Raw genomic sequence first — 27,813 nt, forward strand, 5'->3', positions numbered from 1 at the left:
CTTAGTTTCAGTCATTTGTTTGTAAAGGCAGTAGTTCTGTATTTAACTTATTGTAGTTAAACACAGCTATTTGGTATTTGATAGTATTTTTCTAATGTTTGAAAAGATTTTTTCCCCCACTATATTGAAACTTCAGTGTATTGTCCTGAAAAATCTCAGTATCATCCCATTTTAGACATGTGGTGTAACGTTTTTCTCCTTGTTTGTCTGAGTTACCTGGATTTTAGTTTAACAACCCATAAATTGTAGCTTGCTGGGTTTATACATAAATAAATAATTTATTTATTTATTTATATAAATAATAAATCATATCATTGGAGTACAATAAAACAGTACTATTTTGGTTAATAGAGAATACATGGAGGAAGGTAACATGGGCCACAAAGGATGGGTTTATTTATTTATGGATTTTAAGAATTAAAGGGAAATAAAAGGTGATAGCTTGCTTTCCATAAGCATATCACAGTAGCCCTTTAAGGAGCTTGTAGTTCCATCTGATAAACACATAATAATGATCTGAGGCCGGGCGCGGTGGCTCAAGCCTGTAATCCCAGCACTTTGGGAGGCCGAGATGGGCGGATCACAAGGTCAGGAGATCAAGACCATCCGGGCTAACACGGTGAAACCCCGTCTCTACTAAAAAATACAAAAAACTAGCCAGGCGAGGTGGCGGGCACCTGTAGTCCCAGCTACTCGGGAGGCTGAGGCAGGAGAATGGCGTGAACCCGGGAGGCGGAGCTTGCAGTAAGCTGAGATCCAGCCACTGCACTCCAGCCTGGGCGACAGAGTGAGACTCCGTCTCAAAAAAAAAAGATCTGAATTCTAAGGACTTTTTTCCCATTTTCCCCTGCAGCTTTGCCCTTTCGGATGAAGCATACAGATCCCTACGAGATCAAGATAAGGACCAATGTATTCTCATTACTGGGGAAAGCGGAGCAGGAAAAACAGGTAAGGCTCCTACCAAGCAACTCTGCAGAAGGTAAATGACAGAATGACAACAGCAAACAAAGAATGACAACAGCAAAGAGAACAAGTGGGGCCTCCTTAGCAAGATCTGTCACAAGGCTACTGTGAGGGTACTTTTGCAGGAGGATACTGGTTAGGATCACAGAATGTTCTCTGGACTCCCTAGAAAGTGGGGAGTGCCTATCCAAGGGGATTCCAACCAATATGAAGTCTAATGCTGGATTCTACGCCTTTTAGCCTAGTCTCTGGATGGTGCAAGATCTTTTTACTTTTTTCCCAAGACATTAAACCTGTGTGCTCTTGCAGATTCAAACTGCTTCCCCAAGAATGCCAATTTATTTAGGTTTTAAGAGAGTACAAACACACTCTACCTTTGCTAAAAAGTGAGGGAAGGTACCGGGAAAATGCTAACGTTTTTTTACTCAAGAGTTTTCCTTTGAAGCCTGAAGAATTGAAATTTTTATATGTATTTTTTAGACCTGGCCAGCTTTGCGTAAAACAACCCTCCAAATGGAAGGGTTATGCATTTTTCCCCTTGCGCTTTTAATAAATGCAATTCATATGATTGGTGGTCTTAAGTGAGAAAAGTGACTTTACAGATGGTGCCTAGCTACCTGGAAAAGATTCAGAAGAGCCACATTCTCAGAATCCAACCTTAGAAAGGTTAAAGCTGCTGTTGTCAGTGGGTTTTTTGTTTTTTGTTTTTGTTTTTTGATGGAACTGATGAGTCTGTGGAGGAGGAGGATTGTGAGGGAGATGGTATTTTCATAAGGTTTCATCTGTAAAATGCTTTTGTTTTATAGATAAGAATCTGATAATTGGTCAATTCTTTTAGTATTCAAAGGTGGGATTTTAAACGTTTCTGTTCTGCATGGCTGTTTAGTTGTCACATTTACACATTTTGAGTTCCCATTGATCAAGAGAAGAAAATCTGCCATAGGTGTTGAGTCGACTGACTGAATCCATTTTATTCACAAGCTCTTAGAAAGATTTGTGCCTTGAAAGGCTCACTATCTGCATCAAAATGGTTTTCCTTCTACACCTACTCTTTCCTCTGCTTTCCTTAGGAGTAACTCCTCCTTGCACCCCATGCAGCTGAAGAAAGAGTGGTTAGATGAGTGTGTCCAGCCCCCTTTCTTGAGCCCTTTGGAGACACTAAGCACCATTGTTTTGCAGGGCTAGGCAGGTTCTAGGCTCTAGGTGGTCAGAAATGAAGGGAAAAGGATTGGCATGTAAGAGCCTTAGGTAACAGAAAACATGGTGTCATATTGTTGAAGGGATTTTAGTTGTAAACCATCTGGTGTAGGCTCCTCCACATGGGACAGCCAAACTCCTTTTGTAGTGATGAAGTCTCACCACTTTGAATGGCGCCCCCCTGGAATTGTTGTAGAGGTTCAGCTAACAAAAATTCTTCCTTACCTAGAGTTCAATTCTGCCTCTACCCATTGGTCTTCAGTCTGCTATCTTGAACTTTACCATATTAGTCTGCCTTATCCTCTACAGGAAAATCACTGTTATTTGAAATCAACCATTTTATCTTCCTAGGGCTAAAAATCCCTTTTCTTCAGATTTTCTCATTTTCTACACATTGACTTATTCATTCATCCAGAAAAAAATTACTGAGTACTAACTTGGTGAAAGGTACTGTACTAGGGACATAGACACTGCCCTTGCCCTTATCACATTTGGTTTAGTAGGGGAGATAAATAATAGCTCTTTGCATAGACATATATGTATGCACCTATACATACAATGACAGAATGACAACAGCAAAGAATGACAACAGCATATACATACAAATTATATGCAAAACATAAGTGGAGTAAAGGAAAATCACATGGTGCTTATGAGAGCACATTACACGAAGAATTGGATCTTACAAATCTCTCATTGTCTTGGTCCTGTTGTTCTGGAAACATCCTAATTTGTCAATATGCTTCGTGGAATTGCATACCAAAAAGTAAACAGAATACTTGAGATTGAGATTTGGTCCTGGTTGTGGTGGAACTCTTATCCTTCTTTTTCTTTTTAAGACGGAGTCTCGCTCTTGTAGCCCTGGCTGGAGTGCAATGGCGCGATCTTGGCTCACTACAGCCTCCAACTCCTGGGTTCAAGTGATTCTCCTGCCTCAGCCTCCCAAGCAGCTGGGATTACAGATGCCCACCACCACGCCCAGCTAATTTTTGTATTTTTAGTAGAGACGGGGTTTCACCATGTTGGCCAGGCTGGTCTCGAGCTCCTGACCTCAGATGATCCACCCACCTTGGCCTCCCAAAGTGCGGGGATTACAGGCATGAGCTACCCTGCCTGGCCTGTTATCCCTCTTAATGTGGACCCTGGGCTTCTATTAATATAAAGCATGTATTGACTCATACAGGTCTTTAAACCAAGTAAGATATTACAGGATTTTTTTTTTTTTTCCCCACAGTAACTTCCATTAGGTCAGATCTGCTCAATCTGGTATTGATGAACAAAATTATTTTAAACTTACATGTAGAATATTGTATTTATTTTTATTAGTTTTGGTCCATTGTTATAACCTCTTGAGAAGCTGACAAATGCTGATTCTTTCCCTTCTCTTAGGATTGCTGTCATTTTGCTGGGTAATGATACTAGCTAACCCACATTCAGCACTTATCACTTGCTGGGCAGTGTGCTTATTTACATGTATGAGATAAGTATTTTTGTTATTTCAATTTTTGTGATGGGAAAATAGGAACACAGAAACGTTAAGCAGTTTGCCAAAACTTATACAGTGAATAAGTGGCAGAGCTGGGAGTTTGAATGCAGGTAGTGTAGTCATAGAGTCCCTGCTTTTATCCACTGTACTAAGCTGCATCTCTGTACCTTGAACATGGTACAGAGTAGTTCTTGAACATGGTTCTTTCTGAGTGCCATACTACTTTGCCCGTGTTGGTAAGTCTCCTTCAGCTAGCTTCCCGTGACTTCTTAAGGGATGGATTTTGTATTGTGTTTCTACTAGCTAATTTAATGCCTGCCGTACAGTAGGCAATCAGTACATATTTGAATAATTGAATGAACACCATGTACTAATCCAAGGAGCCAGCCTCCTGTCTTTATTTAAGTAATAGACCGGCCAAAGACTGATGTGTATGAAAATTGCCAAGTCTCATTTAAAATATAAGTCTATCTTACTAAAAATTAGTTGATTTGCTTAGTTCTGGGTATCTGTATCTTTCTCTATTTTTTTCCTTAGGCAGTCTCAACTATTCAATAATGTTAATGTGTTCTACGTTTATACTTCTAATTAAAATACCTCTTGGCTGATCTCCCGTCTAATGTATTTAGTGCCTGTCTCACATCTCCACTTGGGGTCTAACATGCATCTCAGACTAAGCATGTACAAAATGGAACTCTTGATTTCTGTCTTTACCCTCCTGTAACCAACCTTTCTGATCTCAATAAATGAGACCACTAGTCAACCTAGTTATCACACTAGAAATGTTTGTTATCCTTGATTTCTTCATTTCCTGTATTTCCCACATCAAATCCGTTTCTCAATTTTGTTAGTTCTGGCTCTGGAATATATCTCATACCAGGCTCTCTCTTCTTTTCTTTTTGTCCACATGGAGACTCACAAGCCACCTACCGTTCTCTCTCATGAGGATTATTTGTAGCAATGTCTAATGGGTTTCTCTCCTTTCTCTCTTGATTACCCCTAATTCCATTTTACAGACCCCAGTCTTTGCTTGTTCAGATCTCTCTCTTTGTCTTTCTCTCTCTCTCTGTCTCTCAACCTGTGGGAAACTTTACAGGACATGGGCATCTTGAGAAAATGCTTTTACCCCTTCCGTGTCGCTAACCAGTTCTTTCAGGTGAAACAGAGTTTAATTCTTAGAAGCAGTACAGCTTTTTGTTTGTCTCCAGGTTGACCAATGAAAATGGTGGCAAGGCAAGTTAGAAACTCTGTTTCTTGCTGAAGGCATTTGTACTGATGCTGTATCTCATGCCCGACCCTCCCCCCGTCCTGTTTGACTCTATTTACAGGCACACATATTCACTTCATATTGCTTCATTTTTATTTTCACTTGGAAGAAGAAAAGAAAATATTCCTAAGCCTCTTTCATCGTTATATTCTTTAGCTTTTTAGTCAGCCTTCTTTGTGACTAATGATTTTTTTAGGATATTCTAATTGTATCAGTTCGTTCCTAAATGAGTCATCAGAAGTGGGTTGCGGTCATTGGTTTGATGGGTCTTGGCCAGTTCTTCATCTCCTCTGGAACATGTGTTCTGAGAAGACAGCACGTCCACTAATTAGCTATGTCTGTATGTGACATCCGCCTTCGCAGAGAGTTGTTAATGCTACTACTTCCTCCTGGAGCCAGATTCCATCTCCTGGTGGGCTCATGTATCTTGCTTACTGAAAAACTGAGTGGAGGTTGCTAGTGCTGTTTCAGAGGATTGGCATCCATTTTTCTTAGGAAAAAAATGAACACTACCCTATTTCTCTGGTAGAACTCTAGTAGTAGAATGGAGTTCATTCTTCTTTTTTGTAGTTTTCTCTTGATATTTTTCTGCTTGACAATTTGTCCTATTGGTTTCAGTGCCCAAATCACCACGTGAAATCCTCTTCTCCTTGTCATCTTCCCTGGACTTAGTCCTTCTGGGGATCCCGTTGCCCTTTATCATAAGCTGGAAAATGGACAGTGCTTCCCAGGGCTTGTCATTCTTTCCTCTAATAGGGTCATTGTGTTTCCAGCACATAGAATTAGGTGCTGCTTCAGGGAGGAGGCTGGAGGAGGGTACAACAGAGACCCTAGAGCATTGCTTCTCAAATCTGCGGTGAAGCACCAGTTCCAAATCTCATGTTCATCATTACTAGAAAAATGAAATAATAGACAAAATAGAGCATTTAAACCTTAATTTTTTCTTTTAGTTTCAACAGGCAGAACAACCAACCAAATTACTACAGAAACTTTTAAAAGCCTACTTGCATGTGTAGATCAGTAATAGTCTGTGGATTGACCGACATTGAATCATGCTGGTCCTTGGACCATACTTTGAGTAACACTGCCTAGAAGTCACTCAAAGCATTTATGTTGTTTTTGAGCCTCTGTGCTTCTTGGACCCCGTGATGAACTATCGTCTTGGGTGTTTCATCTGTCTGTTATCACTAAGACGCCTGGTGCCAGGAGGCGGATACTGCTCCTGAGAGTGGTTCCTTTTGAATACCCACTTAGCTACATGCTTGGTAGCACCTAGCCCTTGAGTCCTTTTCACTTATAGAGCCCAACAGCTTCTTTACCTCTCAGTCCACTGTAGACATAACAGTGGTTTGCTGACTTACTCTATTTTCTTTCTTTTTTAAAGCAGTGATACAAAAACTGCTTAATATTTTCTGATGGTTTTAATTGTCTTTAGTCTATCAAATTGAGTAAAGCCAAAAATGTGTGTGTTTAAAGTCTCTGTTTTGTGGAGATTACTTACAGGAAAATAAAATGATAGAAGATAATATATAAATTTCAGTATATAGTTGTACAAGGAATTTGGAGTGGGGGTTTCATCTCAGTTTTGAGCAGAAGAGGGATGCCAGGCTATTTTGAAATGTCATATCATCTTATGCACTAAAATTGTTTTTGTGTACATGTGTTTATTGAAAATTTTGTTTTAGTAAATACGACGATTAACATTTATTGAAGGCCTGGAATGTGCTGTGTGCTTGAGATATAATATCTCCTTTCAATCAAAGTCTTTACTTAATAGTTTGTATAGAACCACCATGTAGTATTAGAGGGCTTATTTTATAAGAAGTAATTAACTTAACTGGGTCGTAAACCCTTCTTGGCAGATGATGATGTTATTGGCCTTAAACATTGGAGACACTCTTAAGCTGCAGAGTTATATAACGTGGCCACTTAGGGAGAGGCATGAACTCTTTTGAGTCCTTTGGGGTGCTATTTAATTCATTACTGCTGTGCTAAATAAAAAATTCATCAGACCTCATAAAAGTGCCCAAGTATTTTTAGGCGTTGAACTCACAATTCACTCCCATGGATACAAATGATTTGTGAAGAACCTTTCGAGCACTAATGGGGGCAGGGAGGCAGAATATGAGGGAACTATCAAAACTGCATTTTTCCAGGGACGTCAGAGTAAATCTCTGGGCCTGAGAAGATGATCCCAACATTAGGAAACATAATTATTTGGTTTCTAATTTTACAGTTACTTCAGTTTCTAGGAACTCTTCAGCCATCTGCTAGAAGAGTTATGAAGTCTGCCTTGCTCATTAAGACCTTTCGTTCTAAACCCCAAATGACCTTACATATCTGCAGTGGTTCTCCAACTGGACAGTGACAGAGATGCCACTGACTTACTGTAGCCTAAACATTGGCGAGCATTTCACAGTGTTGAAAATGCCCACATTGAAGCAGAATAGATACATGACGTCAAGGCCAAAATGTAGTGAGCTTTTGTTTTGTTTCTCCCCTGTGTGAGAAAGACCCCTTTCTATCCATGTGTTTTATATAAATTATCAGACATTTTGTGGCCCTCTTTCAGAAGAGGATGACATACAGGCTTATTTCAGTAAAAACATCACCAGTTGTGACTTCCCTTATCGCAAAGACTGCATCTCTCATTGCAGGGCCCATGCGTTTAGTACTCTGGCACAGTTCACTGCTGTTAGATCCATTTGGATGTGCAGGAGCTGGGTTATTTTGCAGCACAGCAGACTCTGGACTGCTAAAAGGTGGTTTCTCCAAGCTGCAGAGTGCTTGTTTTGTTGCACACAAACGTGGCCTCATTGATTTAGGCATTCACTCTTTAGCCCTAAACTCTGTTTTAGGGCTCCGAACAGCTCAATTCCTAGAAAAACTTTGGTGTCTTAACTAGAGGGATGGAGGGGTGAAGAAGTAGATAAATAAATGTGTATGAATAAATGTATGGTGCTCTCTCTATGCCATATGACCTGTTGATCAATATGCGACATATGTGATATTGCCTGTATCTATGAATTTATCCATAGAGACCTGTTACTCCTGGATGAATTTATTAGAAGCTCTGTGAAAAAAGTGCAGAATAAGCCTTGCCTGTTATCATGCCTTTTTTGCCCTGACACAGTGATTGAATCCATGTGGAGCCTGCTCCGTTAACATACATAGGTTTAGGTATCTTAGGCGTGAGATTCCCATCCTTTTGTCATCATCACAATTGTCTTTCCTTGAATTGTTTTCCCTTTCTCATTCACCTTCCACTACTTCACAGTGCTTTCTTTCATTAAAAAGATTATTATGTATGAATGTATCTAATTCTGTGTTATGTGATAATTACATGATAATACATATTATTCACAGTACAGTGCAAGGTGTCAGAGAATACAGAATTCAATTAGTTATTCTTACCCTTACAGGACTTTAAAATCCTCACAGATTTGAGCTGTCATCTATACTTCCTTTCCGTTGTTTGTAGAAATTAATTCTGATCTAGATACACTGATCCAGAAGTATTTTGTAACAGGCACTTTGTCCATTAGTGAGGAATATGTGTTAAACCCTAAATGTTCTGCCATTTTCTGATGAGAAGAGATTTTGACCCCAAAGACTTCGTTTATTTTGTTAGTCCAGTCGTTGATGAATTTTAAGATTCAAGTTACAAACATATATATATATATATATATTATATATATATGTAAGTAAGTTTACATATGTAAAGTATCTATGAGTTAGAGAAAATGATGAACCAAGAATTGATTCTAAACAATACTGTTACATTTTATCTATTTTAAATGACAATATTCTTATATTTAACAGTCAACATAATTCAAAAACCAGACTTTGAAATATGGTGGATGATATTCAATTTTTGATTCTTCTCAGAAATAGTTTTTCATTATAGAGGTTATCATGTAAAGATTTGATTTGTATAAGTATATAATATTTGAATACAGATTCAAATTTATTTGAACTTTAGCACCAAAGAGTCAAAAGGAAATGAAGTAGAAAGTCTCATGAGATAACTGTTATTTCCGGTTTCCAGCGTGGTGAAATATTATGAAAACAGTTCCTTAAAGTATGTTGGACCTTGTAATTCATCCTTACTGGTTTATTAATTTCTCTAAAGTAGTGCCTGTGTAATGAACTACTTGAGTTAAAGGTCAAGTATTATGTCAGGAAAAAAAAATTATAAGAATTGTCTCTTTTAAATAGTGTGATTTTTCTGGAGAAAATACTGTTAATACCAGCTTCCAAAAATGACTTATTAAGATGAGCCCAGTAGTACAATTCCTGAAAATGGTTAAGAATCTGAAGATATTTTTAACAACTTGGAAATAAATTATTAAACAACTTGAGCTTTATCCTCAAACTATATTTAAAAATTTTATTTGAATTGCTTAAATAGGTTTTAAAGTTAATAAAGTGATTCTTAATTTCAGTTTAAATTAATCCATCTTTATATGCCAGCAAATATTATGGGTTTATATATACCTTAACAGCCAAATGATGTAAGCCTGACCCAAATTCCAGGAGATCTGCTCCTGGTGCCATTTTCAAACACATTTGACCCTGAGAGAACTTGAGCCCATCTTGTTCTGGCCATTAAAAAGGTCTCTGAGAGGTCAAATCAATTCTAGTAGCCACCAAAAGATTCTCATTCTTGGTTGGCTGATCGCCACCCCCTACCCCACCGCCACCACCCTGCTAAAGCAGTTGTCTTCTAAGTTCATCCTGGACCAGAACAGGTTTTCAGAGGACTCGTTGTAGCCATGAATCTGAACTTTGAGGTTTTGAGGTTTGGCCACAGTAAGGTCTATAATTACTAGAATAAACAAAAGAGCCTGACCTAAACTTTATATATTTTTTGTCAGTTTACCTAAAAGAAAACTTTTCATTTAAAATGTGTGATTGTGTATTTGTGTGTGTGCGCGTTAGTATGTTTGTATATTTGCCACTGTCTAAGGCAGTTACTTTGCTGATAAATGTTTTCAGTCTCCTGGTATTACAATGGATAGACAGGTCAGAAATTTATGTCAAGAAAGAAGCATGTACATAATATATGTGAGATTTCAGTTGGGGATGGGGAACAGAGAATGCAGCTGAGAAAGCAGAAAGATGAGAAAGCAGACCTGGAGGGGATTGCTTCCAGGGCCAGACTACAGAGTTGGATGCATGGGTGATTGAAGAGAGCTGCCCCAGGGCTGCAGACTTAGATAGCAAGGATGTTAGGAATCTGCTAGCAGGACAGCCTCACCTGAATTGAAAGAGAGCCTAGAAAGTATCCTGAAGTGAGCAGAGAAGAGCTATACCTGGGACTGGAGGGTAGAGGGCAATGTGGCCCCCAGGAGTGAAATGAAATATGGTAGTATATAAAGTCTTTGTCTGTAAGTGATGGCTCAGGACAGCCTGAATGGTTTAATAGGATTATCTATGTATAATGCACCACTTTTTTTCTAGTTAAACCATGAGAATAATGGAAAATGTAGTTGAGGAACTTTAAGCGTTGGAGGTTGTGTTATGTGGACAGTGAGTGCTCTGTGAAAGAAGGGTACTGCAAAGATGGAAAGATGGTTGTTTCTCAGTTACAGTCTTTAAAGGGAGATAGCAGAAATCAACCACATGTATGACCAGATAACCTGTTTGGATTCCTTTTCATTACCCAGGGTGCAAATTGGAGAGAGTTACCTCCAACCACTGAAGACGTACCTAATGTCCCACCATAGTTCTGTGCTCCGTAAGATTGTTTCCTTCCCCTTTGAAAAACTGAAATGTATTTGCCAGTACTCCAGAAACAGACATCTTAGGACTTGAGAGCTTTATGTGACCTGCATAGGTTCTTGGTCTTCAGTGGCTCCTATTGGTTGATGCTTTTAGGTTGTGCAAAAGCCCTAAGGAACACGTTGGGCAATGTGCTTAAAGTGACGTTCCAGTTGTTCATGTATTATTTTCCCAATGGTGGGAGATGGGACCGGAATCCATCTGCAGATCTCTGTGAGACAGTTAAGATTGCCTCATTACACCTGTAGGCAGAGAGACCCTTCCTCCGACTTGGAGGAGGCTCACCTGCCCACTGACAGTGGCAGTAGAGCAAAAACTTGAGACAAAGCAGGATTTGGAGAGACTGGTTTCCTTACCTCAACTACCCAGACCAGGGAATATGTTTTCTTCTGCCAACATAAAATAGTCAAGCGTTTTCTGGGACCTGGTTATGGAACATTAGAACAACTAATTAGGACAGCTCTATGGAAAACAGATTCCATAGCAAATAAATTAGGAAAACACAGCAGTCTAGATCCTTTTTTAGAGTTCAGCAGTGTACATGATCATATTAAAAGCTCTGAGATGCCTTTTGATAAAGAAAGTGGTTTCACTGCATCTGACTCGCTGTGGCTCCACATCCACTTTGGACCTCATTTTCCTTAAATATCTGTTAACATACCTTGGAATTCAGTGTTAAAAGAATCAGAAGCTAGTAGGCAGATGCTGAGAGAGGGGACACGGACTGATAGGGAAAGTATAAAACCACCAAAGACATGTTTTGTCCACCTCCCCAGTTTGAGCTAAAAAATTTTTAGGTGGTTTTATCCTTTGCCTCATGTGGCCTATTCTTTAGCAGCTTTTGTAATAGGGTTACTAGTGAAGCCTTCTATTAAGACTACCATGCCTGTAAAAGGCTGTATTTTTTTCTTATTAAATCCTTACATTGGCCGCTTAGTTTTTGAATTAAGTTGAAGAATAATGAATTTGGTCTAATTATGAGCAAACCAGTTTTTTGGTTTTTGGTGTTTTTTTTTTTTTTTTTTTTTTGAGACAGAGTCTCACTCTGTCACCAAGGCTGGAGCGCAGTGGTACGATCTCGGCTCACTGAAACCTCCGCCTCCCAGGTTCAAGCACTCCTTCTGCCTCAGTCTCCCAAATAGCTGGGACTACAGGCGTGCACCACCATGCCCGGCTTATTTTTGTATTTTAGAAGAGACGGGGTTTCACCATATTGGCCAGGCTGGTCTCAAACTCCTGACCTCATGATCCGCCCGCCTCAGCCTCCCAAAGTTGCTGGGATTACAGGTGGGAGCCACTGCACCTGGCCGAGCAAACGACTTGGAACATATGAATTGGAACATATCTTTGAAGAAGAGCAGTCTTCTAAACTTTAAAAATACGTTTGGTAAAGATACCCAGGTTACCAAGTTATTTTTGGCTTATCAGTATATAATATAGTAATTGCATATAAATGACTGCTTTAAGAAGATAATTCTGATATTTTGTTGGTCATGTTACTAAGCAGTTTTTTAACAGCCCAGTGATAAACTTTAAACACAGTTTTTATTATGTCTGAATTAATGACATGTCACTGAATGGAAAGCACAAATATTTTAAAAGGTTTCCAAAACATTACTTACTCCTCTAGGAATAAAGACATCTAAAAATGCCATTAATGGGTCTTCTCCCCCACATTTCCTCCTCCCCAAAAAAGATTTTTTAAATTTCTGTGTTATTGATTAATATGGCTTATTTTCATCCACAGAGGCCAGCAAGCTTGTCATGTCCTATGTGGCAGCTGTTTGTGGAAAAGGAGCAGAAGTTAATCAAGTTAAAGAACAGCTTTTACAGTCCAACCCTGTCCTGGAAGGTAGGATGTGTTATGTACATGCAGTCGGTGTGACTCGAACAGTAGATTCAGTTATACGGGTGCTTTGAGTACCTGGTCTGCTGGGAGGTGTTCTGGGAGGGAAGAGGAAGGACGAAGAGATTCAGGCCAAGACCTGCGGAGCAAATAAGCCGTGTTCTAGAACCTCTTGGCCTGAGTGTTTAGCAGAATAGTTTACTGATATAAAATGAGCTTCCTCACTTAACAATCACTTCCCCACCCAATTTTTATTTGAATTACTTAGATTTTGATTAAAAATAATCAACCAATTATTTGCATGTGATGGTGCAGTGCTCTTTTAGTATTCAGGATAACACCTGTGGCTGATTATTTTTGTTGTTAGAGAAATGAGGGCTCACCCAGAGAAACACTTAAGGACCCATTTTTTCCAGGGCCGTAGAAAGCCTAAACCTGACTGGAGAGTACACAAATTCTCTATTTAGTTCTCTGTCTTAATCAGCTTGGGCTGCCATAACAAAGTGCACAGACAGGGTGGCTTAAACAACAGAAACTTATTTTCTCAAACCTCTAGAGGCTAGAAGTTCAAGTTCAAGTTGCTGTCCAGGAAGGTTTTATTCTGAGGCCTCTTTTCTTGGACTGTATGTGACTGCCATCTTGCTGTATGCTCACGTGACCTTTTCATTGTGCTTGAGTCGGGAGACACGAGAGCAAGCTCTCTCGAATCTCTTCTCGTAAGACCACCAGTTCCATCCTGAGGGCCTCACCCGTCAGGACCACATCTCACCTTGATTCCTTCCCACAAGCCCCCCGTCCCAGTGCTAGCTTTTTGAGGGTTAGGACTTCAGCATATGAATTTTGCCGGGAGATAAGCATTCAGCCCATAACATCATCAGAAAACAAAACCAGAAATGAGTTTCTTTAATGCCAGGGAGAGTGGCATACAACATCAGTATGAACTACCTTGGCGTTAGAAACAGTACATCAAAGTCTTTCCTATTGATGGCAAGCCATTAAACTTGCTTTATGGCTGGGCACAGTGGCTCATACCTGTAATCCCAGCTCTTTGGGAGGCCAAGGTAGGTGGATCACTTGAGGCCAGGAGTTTGAGACTAGCCTTGCCAACATGATGAAACCCCTTCTCTACTAAAAATACAAAAATTAACCAGGCGTGGTGGCACACGCCTGTAATCCCAGCTCTTTGGGAAGTTGAAATGTGAGAATCGCTTGAGCCTGGGAGGCGGAGGTTGCAGTGAGCGGAGATCACGCCACTGCATTCCAGCCGGGGCAACAGAGGAAGACTCTTGTCTCAAAGAAAGAAAGAAAAAAAACAAGTAAACTTGTTTTATATTGTAAACAACAAAGGAAGACTGTCTCAAAAAAAAATGCTTTATCTTGTAAGCATGTCTTTACTATCACTTCACATACTTGTTGTGGTGGAGTAAGGTTTCTCAGCCTCAGCACTGTTGGACTGCTTGCATGTTGCTGTGGGAGGATGTCCTGTGTATTGTAGGATGGCCTGTCCTGTGTACCTCTGACCTCTGTTAGCTGCCAGTTGCACCCCTGCCCCTAGTTGTTACAGTTGACAGTATCTCCAGACATTGTCAGATGTCCCCTGGGGAGTCAGAACCACCCTGATTAGAATCTCTAGCCTAGATAAGTAGTTTGGTGGAATCTTTTGGTCCAAGTCATGGAAGGAAAGTCATGGAAGGATGAGATTCAACATGGATTAAAGCAGAACTGCTTTTTCCCAGTATGAAGGGTTAAAACCCTGCCCTGTTGTCGTTTGTACTGAGGCTCAGCCTCTCTTGCCCTTTCAGAGAGGCTCCCGAACACTGAGTATTCACTGTGACCCCAAGACACACTTCCCATGCTTCAGTTTCACCATTACAAGGACACACCATGCATCTGTATCCCCAGTTAGTAGCATAAGAGAGAAATAAGGCAAATCATCTATTATGCTGTTTTTGATCTTTCCTCCATTTCAGTATCTTAATCAATAACAAAGCTATTATGGAAAACTGTATCTCTCAACTTTATTGTTCCAATATTTGACTTTTTGTTTATTGTCCTTTGCTTTTAAGTTAGGGTGCTATACATTTGCTGTATTTCTGTATATGCTTATTTTAAGAATGCTGTGATGTAAAGGAGAAATGCTGAGGAATGCTGTAGCCTGCATCTGTGACCAGAATCTGGCTCTTTAGTCAGTGGTATTTGGAACTAGGCTCTAGTGCAGGAAATGGAAGAAATGTCTACTGTGGGCATGCATTATCTTTTATGGGAATGCTTTACTTTTTAGCTGGAGCTGCTACTGTAAATGAGCATTTAGAACAATGAACTTAAAAAAAGCCAATTGAGGAATGTGTCTCAAGTGTTCTATAATGGAACACTTGCTTTTTATTCTGTGGCTCACAATAAAAGACTTTAGTGTTTAGGGTTGTGTTTAGTAATGTGCAACTCAGATTTGTTTGATGAAAAGATGGTTTATGGCTTGCAAATAGCACCCTGAATAAAGTTTCTTTGAAGCAATTCCTTCACTTGCCCCTGACCTTCAAGCCACAATAAACTGTCCTTTATGCATCAACATCTCTAGTCGGACTTGGGGCTGTGCAAGTTAGCTAACTTGGCAGCCCTGCATGTTCACACCCACCACAAAAGACTAGCTTGTGAAAACACAAGAAATGTCATAGTCTTCATGATAACTAGGTCAATACACACCATTATCAAGGTTGCATTCATGAAAGCCTTTTAACTGCTGGTGGACATGGGATAAGCACGGGAACCTCTCCAGCAAGCATCCTTTTTTGAATATTTTTAGTGTACAGATTTCTTCACTCTGTATAGTGTCTCAGCTCATCTTCTGTTGAAGACAATTTGCTGCCGGACACCTACCAAACCATACTCAGCCCAAGCAGCATCTCTAAGGCAAAGAACTTTGCCTGTGTTGACTTTGTAAATGTGGTCTTAACCGAGCTTGAGCAACTATTTTTTTTAAGAATCAAAAACACAAAAAAGCCACCCCATATAAAATACAATGCATCAGGTGTGGCTGCTGAATTACCAGAGTTAACATACGTAAACATACACCCTCTCTCCTTGATCAGGTGACTGCTTTCAAAAGTTGGTCCAGATTTTAGCCCATAGGTCTCATTTGAACACTCAGTAGTCTAATCTGCTCCCTGTTTAATTTGAAGAAGTTATGGAGACCTCCAGAGATTTGATGTGTAGCCTCTGACCCCAAAAGTTTATTTCTGTTCACCACATTATCATGCTAGCTGCCGTGTGGGCCCTGGATCCCAGTAATAGACTGGACGGGTGGGAGGCCTGGTAGAAATGGAGGATCTCATGCCCCTTCCCAGACCCATTGAACTTGAGTCTGCACTTTAGCCTCATGTCATTAGTTTGCACATTAAAGTTTGAAATGGTAAAGATGGGCAGGGCGGGGCTTCCAGAGCATCAAACAGGGATCTCCTCTACTTATACGACTTACGTTTAGGCTGCTTAATCTTCTACTACCATGGCCCAGGTTAATTTGCTCCTATCTTGTGCACAGGCTTGGTGAAGCAATCCTTTTACTCTATGACTCCGTGCTGTTCCCTGTGTTAAACAGGAGCACTGTGCCTGGGGCAGCGTCAACCTGGGGTTCTTAAATGCCCTCATTTAAAAGGGAGTCTTGTGAGGGATTTGTCTCCAGGAAACAGCTAAGATTGGAACATTTGTTATTTTGCATTATGGGCCAAATTGTTTCTCTTCGTTGTTTGGAAAGTTTCACCTAGGTCTGATACACATAAACTGATGAAAGCACTTTTAGCCTATTAGAAATGACTATTGTTTCCAAATATTTTACTCTTCCTGTATTCCAGAGCTCTATAATTAATAATATTTAAATAGCTTTATTTTAAAATTAATTAAACAATTTAAAGGTTCACATGCCTTTCCCTGTGATCTGGAAACTTCGAGTTCCATAAAGCCTTTGATAATGATAAGTAATCTCTGAAATAACCTTATTCAGTGATGACAATCCTAGAAGAGCATGAAGCCTTGCTTTCTGGTCACTCAATTGACTACTCTGTAAAAGTGTTAAAAAGTGTTGAATTAGATAAGATTAAGTTTACAGTAATACTTGAATTCCATGAATCATAGGAATGATTCTTTTTTTTTCTATGAACTTGTAAGACATGGAAGCTTTAGCAACTTACTAAGACTTCTGTTAAGTATATTTCTGTGGAAGTTTTGGACAGAAATATCATTGCCACAAGTTGTATTTTCCAGAAATCATAGATTTCAAATGCTGTATTTGCTTTATCTTTCTGCTTGAGATTATTATTATTTTTTTAACCATACATCTGTTTCTTTCCTTCTAGCTTTTGGAAATGCCAAAACTGTAAGGAATGACAACTCCTCTAGATTTGTAAGTATTTGTATAAGCATAAGTGTTAACACTAATATTTAGCTCATGTATGTTTAAACAACCAGTAGATGTTTAATATTTCTTAATACACACATTTTTAAAATAAGAGGAACATCATCTCTATTGAGGCTCAAAGTTCTGTAAGGACTCTTGGTTTCTGGAATTTTCCTTTTGAATTCTTTTTAGAGTAACAAGCTATTTTTACCATGTTTTCTTGACGTCTTCTATCATAAAATCCCATAAGCAATTTAAATGAGGCTATTTAGAGTAACACTTTACTTATCTGAGTGTAGTATTTAGAAATCAAGAATCAGAAATTAAGAGAAAGATAAACTGGGTCTCAAGTTTAGGGTTAGGGTGCACCGTAGCCCTTGTCCCTTATTTAGTGGGTCCAGAAAGGATGGGATGTATTTTAAAATTAATAGAGGTGAAGTCTATAGGCTTGGCAACAAATGCAAGCCTGTGGGGTGAGTGTGGGGCTGTAGAGTAGAACTGAATAATAAAAACCAAACCTGGTGTTTTGAGCTAGATTGTGTTGGAAAATGCTACTTCTCCCGACAGGGTCCATCTTCCCAGCCTCATCCCCCACTACTCCCTGGCCTGTGCCTTGCATGTTGACGCAGTGGGCTCCTCCAGCCAGGCCATGCTCTTTGGTGCCTCTGCCCTTTACAGAGACACAGCTGCCTGAATGCAGCTGCAGGAAATGTTGAGTCTGATGGTGGTGTTTTGAAATTGATGTATACATTTTTATAATAAAAAGATCATTTGTTTTATGAACCATCTTCTCACATACATTACTGATTGCCATCGGGGACAATTTTGATGATCTTTTATGCCTCCTTACTTGAGACGCTTCCTGACCTTTCTCCACTTTCTTCTTTTAGATCCCATTTAGCTCTTCCTTAAGGTTATTTTGTGCTTAAGGCAGGACAATGACCTCAGGTGGAGATAGTTTTGATGGTGTAGAAAATGGCAGGCTAAATAAGGTTCCTAATTCCAAGGCTGTGAATTTTTTCCGTCACATTAGCCCCTTAAGTTGTTATAACTGATTTGATCCCTGCCTTTTCCTGTTGTGGTAACATGGCTAATCTCATTACATAAATAAAATTAGAAGTGAAGTGTGGGTGATAGAAGTAATTCTAATGATCAAGCTCCTTTATGTGATACAGATTTTATTTTTGCTGTTTGCAAATTATATGCACACACAGCGTTTAATATTTGCAAATACATTTAGTCTATAGACCATAAAAATGTAGAAACCCATATTACTTAAAAGGCTGTTACTTCTTAGTGATATTTGAAATCTAGTGAAAGGCTTGGCAGGTGATTTGGTTTATTAAGTAACTTCAGAGAAATCCTATTATAACATGGGTATTAGGATATGAGATTAATACCTGATTATAGGCTAAATCATTTCATGCCCAGTTTTTAGCAGTTTCTCTGCTTTGTGGTCTGTGACTTGACTAGTAATATACCCATGTTTTAATTTTATAGCAGGATTTTGCTGTATTTAAAGTTACTACTGTACATAACAGTGGTTTATGTACTTGTGCTCCGGGGAAATTGCAATTTCTTTAACTTGTAAACCAGTCTTTGTTGGTCTGGTTAACCTGGAATGAAATCCTTGACCTCTTCACAGAGTAGTCTGATAGACCCTGCTGTGTTCTAGTGTAGCTCACATTTTCAACCAGTGTTCCCATGGAGATGCCTCACAGGGTCCCCTCCCCACCACAGCAGCTGTAGTTTGACATACTGAGCTATGAGTTATTTCTGAGTGGACTAGTGACATGATCAGAACCCAGCTTTTGGCGAGTAATCAGGAAGTGGCTTAGTGGGAAGAATGTCATTCCACTATCAACCGAATTCTCAGGGCTGGCCACTAGTTGGTTTATCCCCGGTTGGCATCCTTTTCCATTCTCTCCAGTGTTTATTCTACTCTCCTCAAACCTCCTGTTTTTTCCTCTCAGCTCTTGATGTTATGCCTACTTTACAGAAATCACCATCGTCATCATACAGGCCTTCGAACTGAGTTAATCCTGCTTCCTTGTGCCTGACCTATACATATGTCTATGTACGCTCCTTTTACCTAGGGTCTAGATTCTGTCGCCTCCTGTGGCCAGGGACCACCTTCTATCAAAAGGATCCCCTCTTACATGGTCAACCTCTGACTCCTTTGACAGAGTAACCATTCTTCCCCTCCTTTGTAGCTGCTTCGCCTCCTTGGTCTCCCACCTTCTTGGACGTCCTCCCTGTCCACTCAGTGGCCTGGGCCACAGGACCGAATTTTTTTTTTTTTATCCTCTCTCATCTCCTGCATCCAACCTGGGCCTGTTACTGTGACTCTCCAGGTAGCTCTCAATTCTGTTTACTTTTTCTCTCTGACTACTTCTACTTAAAGCCACCAAGATTTCTCCACTAATCACTGTAGCCACCTCCTGTCAGCTACATATACTCTCGCTTCTTTGCTGTTCATTCCATGCTAGCCAGAGAAATCTTGTAAATAAGCAGGTTTGATCATGGCATCCTTGTTTAGGAGCCTTTAAGGACAGGGCTTTTTTGTGATGAGAATATCTCAAAGTAATCATGTGCTCCAACTTCCCTCTCCAGCCTTGTTTCCCACTCATCCTCATGGTTGCCAATTCTTAATGCCTACTCCTTCCTGATCTCCCACCTCCTTGCCCGCCTCACTTCTGCTGATACTTTGCAATTAAGGTGGGGCAGATTTCCTACACTCCCTTTGTTCCTGCTGCTTTGGCATAGCACCAGGACCCACTGTAGGACATATCCTCCTAGACTGGAGTGTCCTGTTGACCTGTCTCAATTTCCCCACTAGACAGTAAGCTCCTTGAAGGCAGGAGCCATGCCATGCTTTCGCTTGTGCCTACTTCAGCTTTAAAGAAGTGGTTGACAGACATATCCTTATGAATAAATGCAGACCTAAAAGGTTAGATGACCCATGATGATGAAAAAAGAGAAGGTGCAGGAGCATGCATAAGCTGATACAAAGGCACAAATTGCGTTGTTGACTGGGTTCCATGTGATTGTATTTCTTCTCCCTTACCCTTATTTGAAAATTAATGAGTTAAAGTAATTCTTAGGACATGAAACAAAACTAAAGACTTTACTTATTAGAACCGCACACACTTTTCCAAACAAGAAACATCTGTCACAGTTACTCTGTTATACTTGTTACTCTTTAGGCAATTATGGACCAGTTCTTTAACAATCAGAATATTAAACTCCGTGCGTGTGTCTGTGTGTTTAAGATACTGTCTATAAAGTGTAAAATGAACCTGTGTTGTATATTGCTATTATAATCTGGGTGAAAAGCCAAAAAAGGGAATAATGATCAGTGTGATTCTGACCTGTTCATAACACATAATCTTGTATTTGATTTGCGTAGTTATAAAAACAGATTTCTGAACATTTCAATTCATTTACTGATATGTTTCAAGTTCCTAGCAATGGCTTAAAACATATTCTGCAAATAAAAAAAGACTATCTTCCCAACCAGTCTGTATACACAGACGACTTATTTTTCTTCTGTTTTTATTTTTGAATTGAGTACATATCCTCCAGTAGTTTGAAAGATAATCTGAAATGGAAAAGTCACAAGGTGGCTGAGAAGATTTGTTCCTAAATTAGCAGTGGGTTATATTAGCTTTGAACTAATGGGGTATTTAGTATGAATTATTTATGGAGGCATGTTGTTTTGCATCTTGGTTATATAGACTGTATCTTTCTTAGTTACATTTAAACAAATGTAGAAAAATAAGGGCTTAGTCTGCTATTCTCTAAGAAGTACACTGAGTGAATATTTTGAGATGAACTAGGAAATTCACAAAATCTTTCTTTGGCAGGGCAAATATATGGATATTGAATTTGACTTTAAAGGTGATCCGCTAGGAGGAGTAATAAGTAACTGTGAGTATTTTTCTTGAGTCCTTGTAAAGAAGTTCAGAATCCTAAAACATGTATTTATAGTAGAATAGTTTAGATATTTGTGTCTTTGAGGCATAAGAATGTTTCCTTGCTTTATTTTTAAACTTTAAGCTTTGCATTTCAGATTGTTTTATAATATAATGTAATTTATAAATCTTTTAAAAGATCACTTAACATCTTTACCTTGGGAAAACTTTTTAGGAGTTTGCTAAATAAATATTTGCCTTACTGTTTTTTATATTCTATAGGTCTTTTTAAAATCCTGTAGGTCTTTAAGGGAATCCTGTATGAAAAAAGATCCTCTAAGTGTTATTTTCTTTAACAAAATGTTTATGATAAAAAAGCAAAATATAAATAACTGGTTTTAAATTAATAACTTTTGGAGTAATATTTATTCAATAAAAGGAGTAGACCTGTACTTCAGTCTTACTTTGAGAAATGTTGCTTCTCTTCCAGTGTATTTAAGTGATTGGAATGTGATACACTTGTTAGGTAAAACAGATTTTTTAACTTTCTTTAGACATGATTTTTGACTGTGGAAGTGAAATATTCTATGTGAAAGGTAAAAAAAACAAAACAACAACAACAAAAAAAACACAGTCAGATGAGGTCTGCTCATACTAGCCTAGGTGCAGAGTTTTCTAAAGTGGGTATATGAGCGCCACTGGGGTTTTCAGTGTCTCTTATAAAAATGACAGTGCTGTCAGTGCTTGGGAGCTGTGGCGCCCACGGCACAACCCGGATGTCCCTGCTCCTCTTGACTCATCATGGTTGATTAGTTTGGAAAATGTAAGGTGATGACTCAGGGCTTTGTGCACCCCAGCGACAGTCTGGTTGTCCTCTTGAGTACTCTGGGCTTTTTGAGGACCGTAGAACTGAATCTCTTCCTACCCCTGCCTGCCTCACCATCCCATGGTGCTATTGGGATTGTTAGAATGAAAAAATTTATATTTAGACCTAAAAAAAGAAAAAAAAAAAGAGTTGACTGAAGTATCCAAAGTGTGCACATTTATTTTTCTTGTAACAGTGGCATTTTGTCTTCAAAGAAAATGTTATGCTGAACCCCAAAGATGGTACTGGTAAAATGAGACCTGATCTGGTTGAAGAGGAGATGGGTAGCCCAGAATCCTGGCACTCTCAGATGCCACTGAGATCTTCCTGACTAGCCCTAGCAGAAGAATGCCCTTTGAAAATTATTATTTAGTTAATTTGGTCAAACTATGCAGCTGATTTAAAAAAAAATTTTAAATCATGATTCAGAGAGTAACCATCTAGGGATAGAGATTTCTCACCTTTAAAATGATAGGATTGAATTGGATGAATTCCATGGTTCTTCCCATTTCCAGCATTCTGTAGTTCTTAAATAATTTAATTTCTGGCTAGGCACAAATGGCTCATGCCTGTAATCCCTGCACTTTGGGAGGCTGAGGCGGGGGGATCACCTGAGCTCATCAGTTTGAGACCAGCCTGGTCAACATGTGAAACCCCGTCTCTACCAAAAATACAAAAAATTAGCCAGATGTGATGGCGCACGCCTGTGGTCCCAGCACAGGAAGTTGAGGTGGGAAAATCACTTGAGCCTGGGAGCCGGAAGTTACAGTGAGCCGAGGTTGAGCCACTGTGCTCCAACCTGGGTGACAGAGTGAGACCCCATCTCAAAAATAAATAAATAAAGTTTCCATTTTAGTTTGCCCAACTACACAGTTTTGTATGCCATGTGTTGGGATTGTCCATATTTATAAGAATGTTTAATTATTAGAGAAATGCCTTGAAGAGAAAGTTTTAATATGAATTGAAGTTGAGTGGGATAGTGCTACTTCAGTTAAATGATTTCATACACAAAATATGGGAGTAAAAGTACTCATACAAATTATGTATGATATAACCAAAGGTAAATGATTATAACCCCTGCCAAACTTGTTAGGAAAACTGCTTTTACAGTATATGGCAGCTGATCAGAGCTGTCCAGCTAGTGGTGTGCCTCAGTTTTAAGATCACCATTTTAAGGAATGATTAGTATTTATTCTGAATGATACTCATGAGTCTTTAGTGGTTTCTTTTTACAAGACAAATTAACTCTAGCTATAAAATTAATAAAACACTTTTTAAAAATGAGAGTAGGTTTACTATTGTTTTCATTACAGAACTTACAGCTGAACATTTTGGAATGATTTAATCAATATTACTCTTGAGGATTTTAGGAAAATAATTCAGGATAACTTTATTATAAGGATTAGAAAACAACTTTGGTTTTAAATTTTGAAGTTTAAGTTCTAAGCACAAATGTCTTATCCCCTGATTCTTGCGGTACCCGTGGAGAATAAATATTAAACACTCAGTTCTTTTCCAATTAAGATTAATATATCTTCATGAATGGATTTCATATGGTGTTTGTTACCATTTGTTCCCACAGTGAAATTATATTGAAATTTGTGGTAGTGGGAACACCCTGGTATTTAAGAGTATCCTTTGCTTTGGAGAGAAAAGGAATATATTAGTGGTAAGAGCAGGAAATTTCATCCTGTATAGAGAACTGACTCATAGGTGGTCATTGGGAGCTGCTGCCTTCTGGCAGAAGGGAGTTTAAAGCAATGGATAAACCATCTTGTGTTCTCTCCAAACTAAAGAAGCTAAAAGTTAGCTTCTTGTAGCGTAGAAAAGAAGACAAAATTTGCCATTTTGTAGGAAGTATATTTTGCCTCCTTTTCTAGCAGCTGCCTAGTGAAAGCATAGATTGTCATTGACAAAAACTCTTACCTTGAAAAAGGCACAATATCCCTTGAGCCAATTGTGTACCCAGAAAGTGGAAAGGAAACAAAAGCCCAGTAACTTCTCTCTCTTTTTGTAAAAGAGACAAATTAAGTCTGGAACTCACGTGAAAACTACATATCCCTAAGGTTAGTGTCTTTAAGAGAGGTATTAGAATAGAAGATGGCAAAACATTTGCTTCAATAGAGAAGATAAAATATAGAAACACATACAAATGTTTAGGTAATGTAAAATGATACTTCTACTTTGTTAAGGTTTGTTGGTCTGATAATATTTATGTTTTTGTATTTGGGGATTTTTGCATCTGGTGTTATGAACTGGAAGCTTTTGGAAACCAGTTTTTAAAATTAATATCACAGGCATTTGGTGGCAGTTTAGACAGTGGAGAACATATGGTACAAGTTGCAAGGGATTCTATCTTCTAAAAGAAGAATAGCACAGAGAAATATACGCTGTGAAGAAACTGTTATTTCAGATGTGCATATACCTGAGCGAACTATGGACAAGAGAGGTTGTCTTGTTCACATTACCATGTCAAGAGCCTAGTGTAATACCTGACACAGTAGGTGTGTAAGTGCATATAAAGGCAGGCTCTTTTTTCCTTTTCCATTATTTGGGGCATACCCATGAGCCTACTTTTGCAGCTCTTGTTGGTTTATCATGTGGTTTCCAGTGTCTAAACAAAAGACAGCAGATTACTTCATTCTCTGTGCCTCCATTTCTTCACTTTGAAATGAAGTGAACTATAGGACCGATTGCATAGGTTGTCTTGAGGTATAGATTATGTATTAGTATCTAAAGCACTTGTAATAGTGCCTGGTACATAGTGAACACTCAATAAATATTTGCTTTTTTCAGTATAGTTAGTTGTTTATTGTCTCTAGCCTTTCATCAAATACATGCTCTATAAGGACAGAGCCTTAGTCTGGTTCATTACTGAATGACCAGCAACTAAAATAGTGTCGAACATAGGCTGGGTACCATGGCTCACGCCTGTAATCCCAGCACTTTGGGAGGCCAAGATGGGCAGATCACGAGGTCATGAGTTCGAGACCAGTCTGACCAACATGGTGAAACCCCCGACTCTACTAAAAATACAAAAATTAGCTGTACGTGGCAGCACGTGCCTGTAATCCCAGCCACTCAGGAGGCTGAGAAAGGAGAATCGCTTGAACTTGGGAGGTTGAGGTTGCAGTGAGCCGAGATTGCACCACTGCACTCCAGCCTGGGTGACAGAGTAAGACTCCATCTCAAAAAAAAAAAAACAGTATTGAGCACCTTATATATATTTGTTGGATGAATTAATGATCACAGAAGTAATTATGTACAGTTGAGAGTTTTTTTGAGAAATAAAGCTTCTGCTTTATTAGAAAATTTTGTCTGAATATTCTGTGCTAATCATTTAAAAATACTTCTAAATAAATACTTTTCCTAAATCTCAGAAAGGCAAACAAAATTATTGGTAGTCAGACTTCTCCTGGTACTGACTTTGTTCAACTTGAAAAAAAAAAATTCTGCTAATTATGAAGGGAGGCAAATGCTGTGATTGGTCTATGTTCCTGTTATTCTTGCTGTACTGCCTAACAACCCCTGCCCCCTACAACCTCAAACTTAGAGTACAACAAGTTTGGGTGTTTCACAGTATTACAACTAGGTTTGGAGAGGAAAGTAACATCCTGGCAACCAGTGTTCTAAGAGGTTGAGGAGGAAGCCTGAAGTAGTCTGGGAAAGCATATGGCATGCCACTTCTGCTGTACTCTGTGTAGTCACAGTGGACACAGCTTGCACAGTTTCAGGGGCAGAGACACATATCATACCTCTCAACAGAAAGAGTGTCAAACACTTTGTAATCATTTTATTTTAGACAGCCACTGTCTGATAGATTGTTTTCAGAAATAGTACAATAATTTCTCACCCTGTGTCCACATCCTTGATGAGTCCCCTCTCTCATTTACTCAAGGCTTGGCTGGGAGATATATTTTGATCAATGGAACAATTAGCAAATACAGCACAACCAGATACTTGAGGATTGTTGATGTATTGGAGTTTGTCCTCTCTTGCTGATCTTGGGAATTTACTATCACCATCATGTGAATGAGCCTGGGTTAGTCTGCTGGATGAGGAGAGACACATGGAATGAACTGCTAGACATAGGAGTGAGGACATCTTAGCCTAGACGGCTGCCAGCAGACAACCAACCCGTGAGCAAGCCCAACAGAGATGAGCCAAGTTGGCTCAGGCCGGAAATATCCAGCTGACACTCATGATCATGAGCTAATAAATGGTATTGTTTTGAGCTGCTGAGTTTTGGGTGATTTGTTATGCAGCAAAAACTAATCAATACAGGGGTGTGGTTGATAATATATCCTTTCCCTCACCCAGTTTGGAAGCACTTGTCAAATAGGCACAAGAATCAAGCTGGAGAAGAAGTGGCTTTATTCTGTTAAAGGCAAGGTTGAGGAAAGTGTCTTTTGGTTTATCACCCAAGTAGGTGTGTTAGTAGTCCTTTGGCACTTTGGTAGTGAGGCAGTGATTGACAATATTAAGCAACTGCTGGCCTCTCCTTGGGTGCATTGCCCCATCTGTCTTTTAGCACTGAGGAGTAGAGCCAGATGTGTGCACAGTGTGGGGAACCCAGAGAGCTAAGTCCTCTGTGCATGGCCCTTTCTTCTGCAAACCTCACTGCTCGGCAAAGTCTTTTTTCTTGTCCTGGGGAGGAGTGAGTAAGGGGCCAGCAGGCTGGGGGAGTTATTCTAAGGAGATCCTTCCACATGGAAACGTAAAGCAAAAGGAAACGGCCACCCTCCTCACAATAGAGATGGAGGATGGAACAGATTACTCTGGATTGCTTTGTTTTTTCGCATTTCTTTTGAATGTATGACATAATTGGCTTATACCTTTATGTGCTGTCTATCTCGTGGCACATTGTTTAATCTGTGTGTGTGCTGCATTCATGCCATTTTGTATGGAACGTGATTTTACTCTTTTAGATTGCTTGAGATTTACAGCTTTGTTCTTCCTTTTATGTCGTATATTTGATTTTATTGATGGAAAGTCATCAATAAAAGGCATGAAACTGCCTGTTAGAACACTTCCTAAAGGAAACTCTGATCAGTTTTCTGGGAATATATGTACTGAGGTAAAATAGAAGACTCCCTGTCTATGGGTCAGTTCTCAGTAGCGAGTGGATATTCCTTAATAAAGTGTCTGTTTTTAATCTGCCTTTTTAGGGTCACAAATCAAAAACTTAAGTCAATACATTGCCTAATTTCTAATACATACAAGGCTGAGCTTTTTTTTTTTTTTTTTGAGTTTTGAGTTTTGAGTTTTAAAGCTCCTGAAGAAGACAGAAATAGTCAATCATTGTGAAGTATCTGTAGCAATACAACTGAAATACTGAAATTTCAAAAGAGCAGTGCTGTGACTTCAGAATGGGTGCCTTTATATGAAAGTAGATGCTTTCCCTTTATCTCAGTTTTACTTTCTTGTTCTTTTTACAAAATATGTTTGTCATGAAAAAAGACTATTTATCATGAAATGAGACTATATACAAATATTGAAGAAGCCAGATGTTGAAATATATCTAAATTAACCTCAGATTAATTAATTAATTCATTAATCTGTGTTTATTAGGGTAGTAAATCAAGATAGTAAGGACCAGATATTTCATCACTTTTATTTCAGGATTGGGTCTAGAATTTTAGATTCAGATACATTCATGAGCAAATTTTCAGTTATTAGATAAATATTAAATTTGCATCAGAAAACAATCTGTTGTGAAAATACATATATTCTATATGTATATAACAAAATCCTAATAAAGAACAGTAATTACGTATATAATAAGCTACGTTTTTCTTAGTGCTTTAGAGCCCAAGTTAATTTTTCCTGTACAAACACTGGAAACCCTTTCAGAACTTTAATGCAATAGGTCTAGCTATCTTTAATGCTGATTTTATAACTTCAGGATACTGACTTTTGAGTGAAAACTTTGAAGTTGATTTCTTAAAATGCTGCAAAGTGCGGTGGAAGTAGGGGAAGAATTGTAATATCATGGCATGCTAGATTCTTTAGATCCCTCAAAGCAAACCTGCAAATAGATAGAGAGTCATGTGAGACCATGGTTGTCAGAGCCCTGAGGTCGATGTTCATACCTTTTTTCGTTT

The 27,813-nt window shown here is 39.0% G+C and overlaps 1 protein-coding gene across 2 annotated transcripts in view; it reads left to right on the forward strand.

Annotated features, from left to right (window-relative positions):
* MYO1B (myosin IB) overlaps positions 1–27,813 on the forward strand; it is a 186,119-nt gene that overhangs the window by 90,455 nt on the left and 67,851 nt on the right. For both annotated transcript variants that reach the window (XM_023217800.2, XM_023217791.2), the window contains exons 4-7: positions 854–948; positions 12,445–12,549; positions 16,890–16,936; positions 20,797–20,860. In XM_023217800.2, coding sequence (XP_023073568.1) covers positions 854–948; positions 12,445–12,549; positions 16,890–16,936; positions 20,797–20,860 — 311 coding nt within the window. The remainder of the gene's footprint in view (positions 1–853; positions 949–12,444; positions 12,550–16,889; positions 16,937–20,796; positions 20,861–27,813) is intronic.

Source organism: Piliocolobus tephrosceles, chromosome 11 (assembly GCF_002776525.5).
Source record: "Piliocolobus tephrosceles isolate RC106 chromosome 11, ASM277652v3, whole genome shotgun sequence".
Taxonomy (NCBI): Eukaryota; Metazoa; Chordata; class Mammalia; order Primates; family Cercopithecidae; genus Piliocolobus; species Piliocolobus tephrosceles.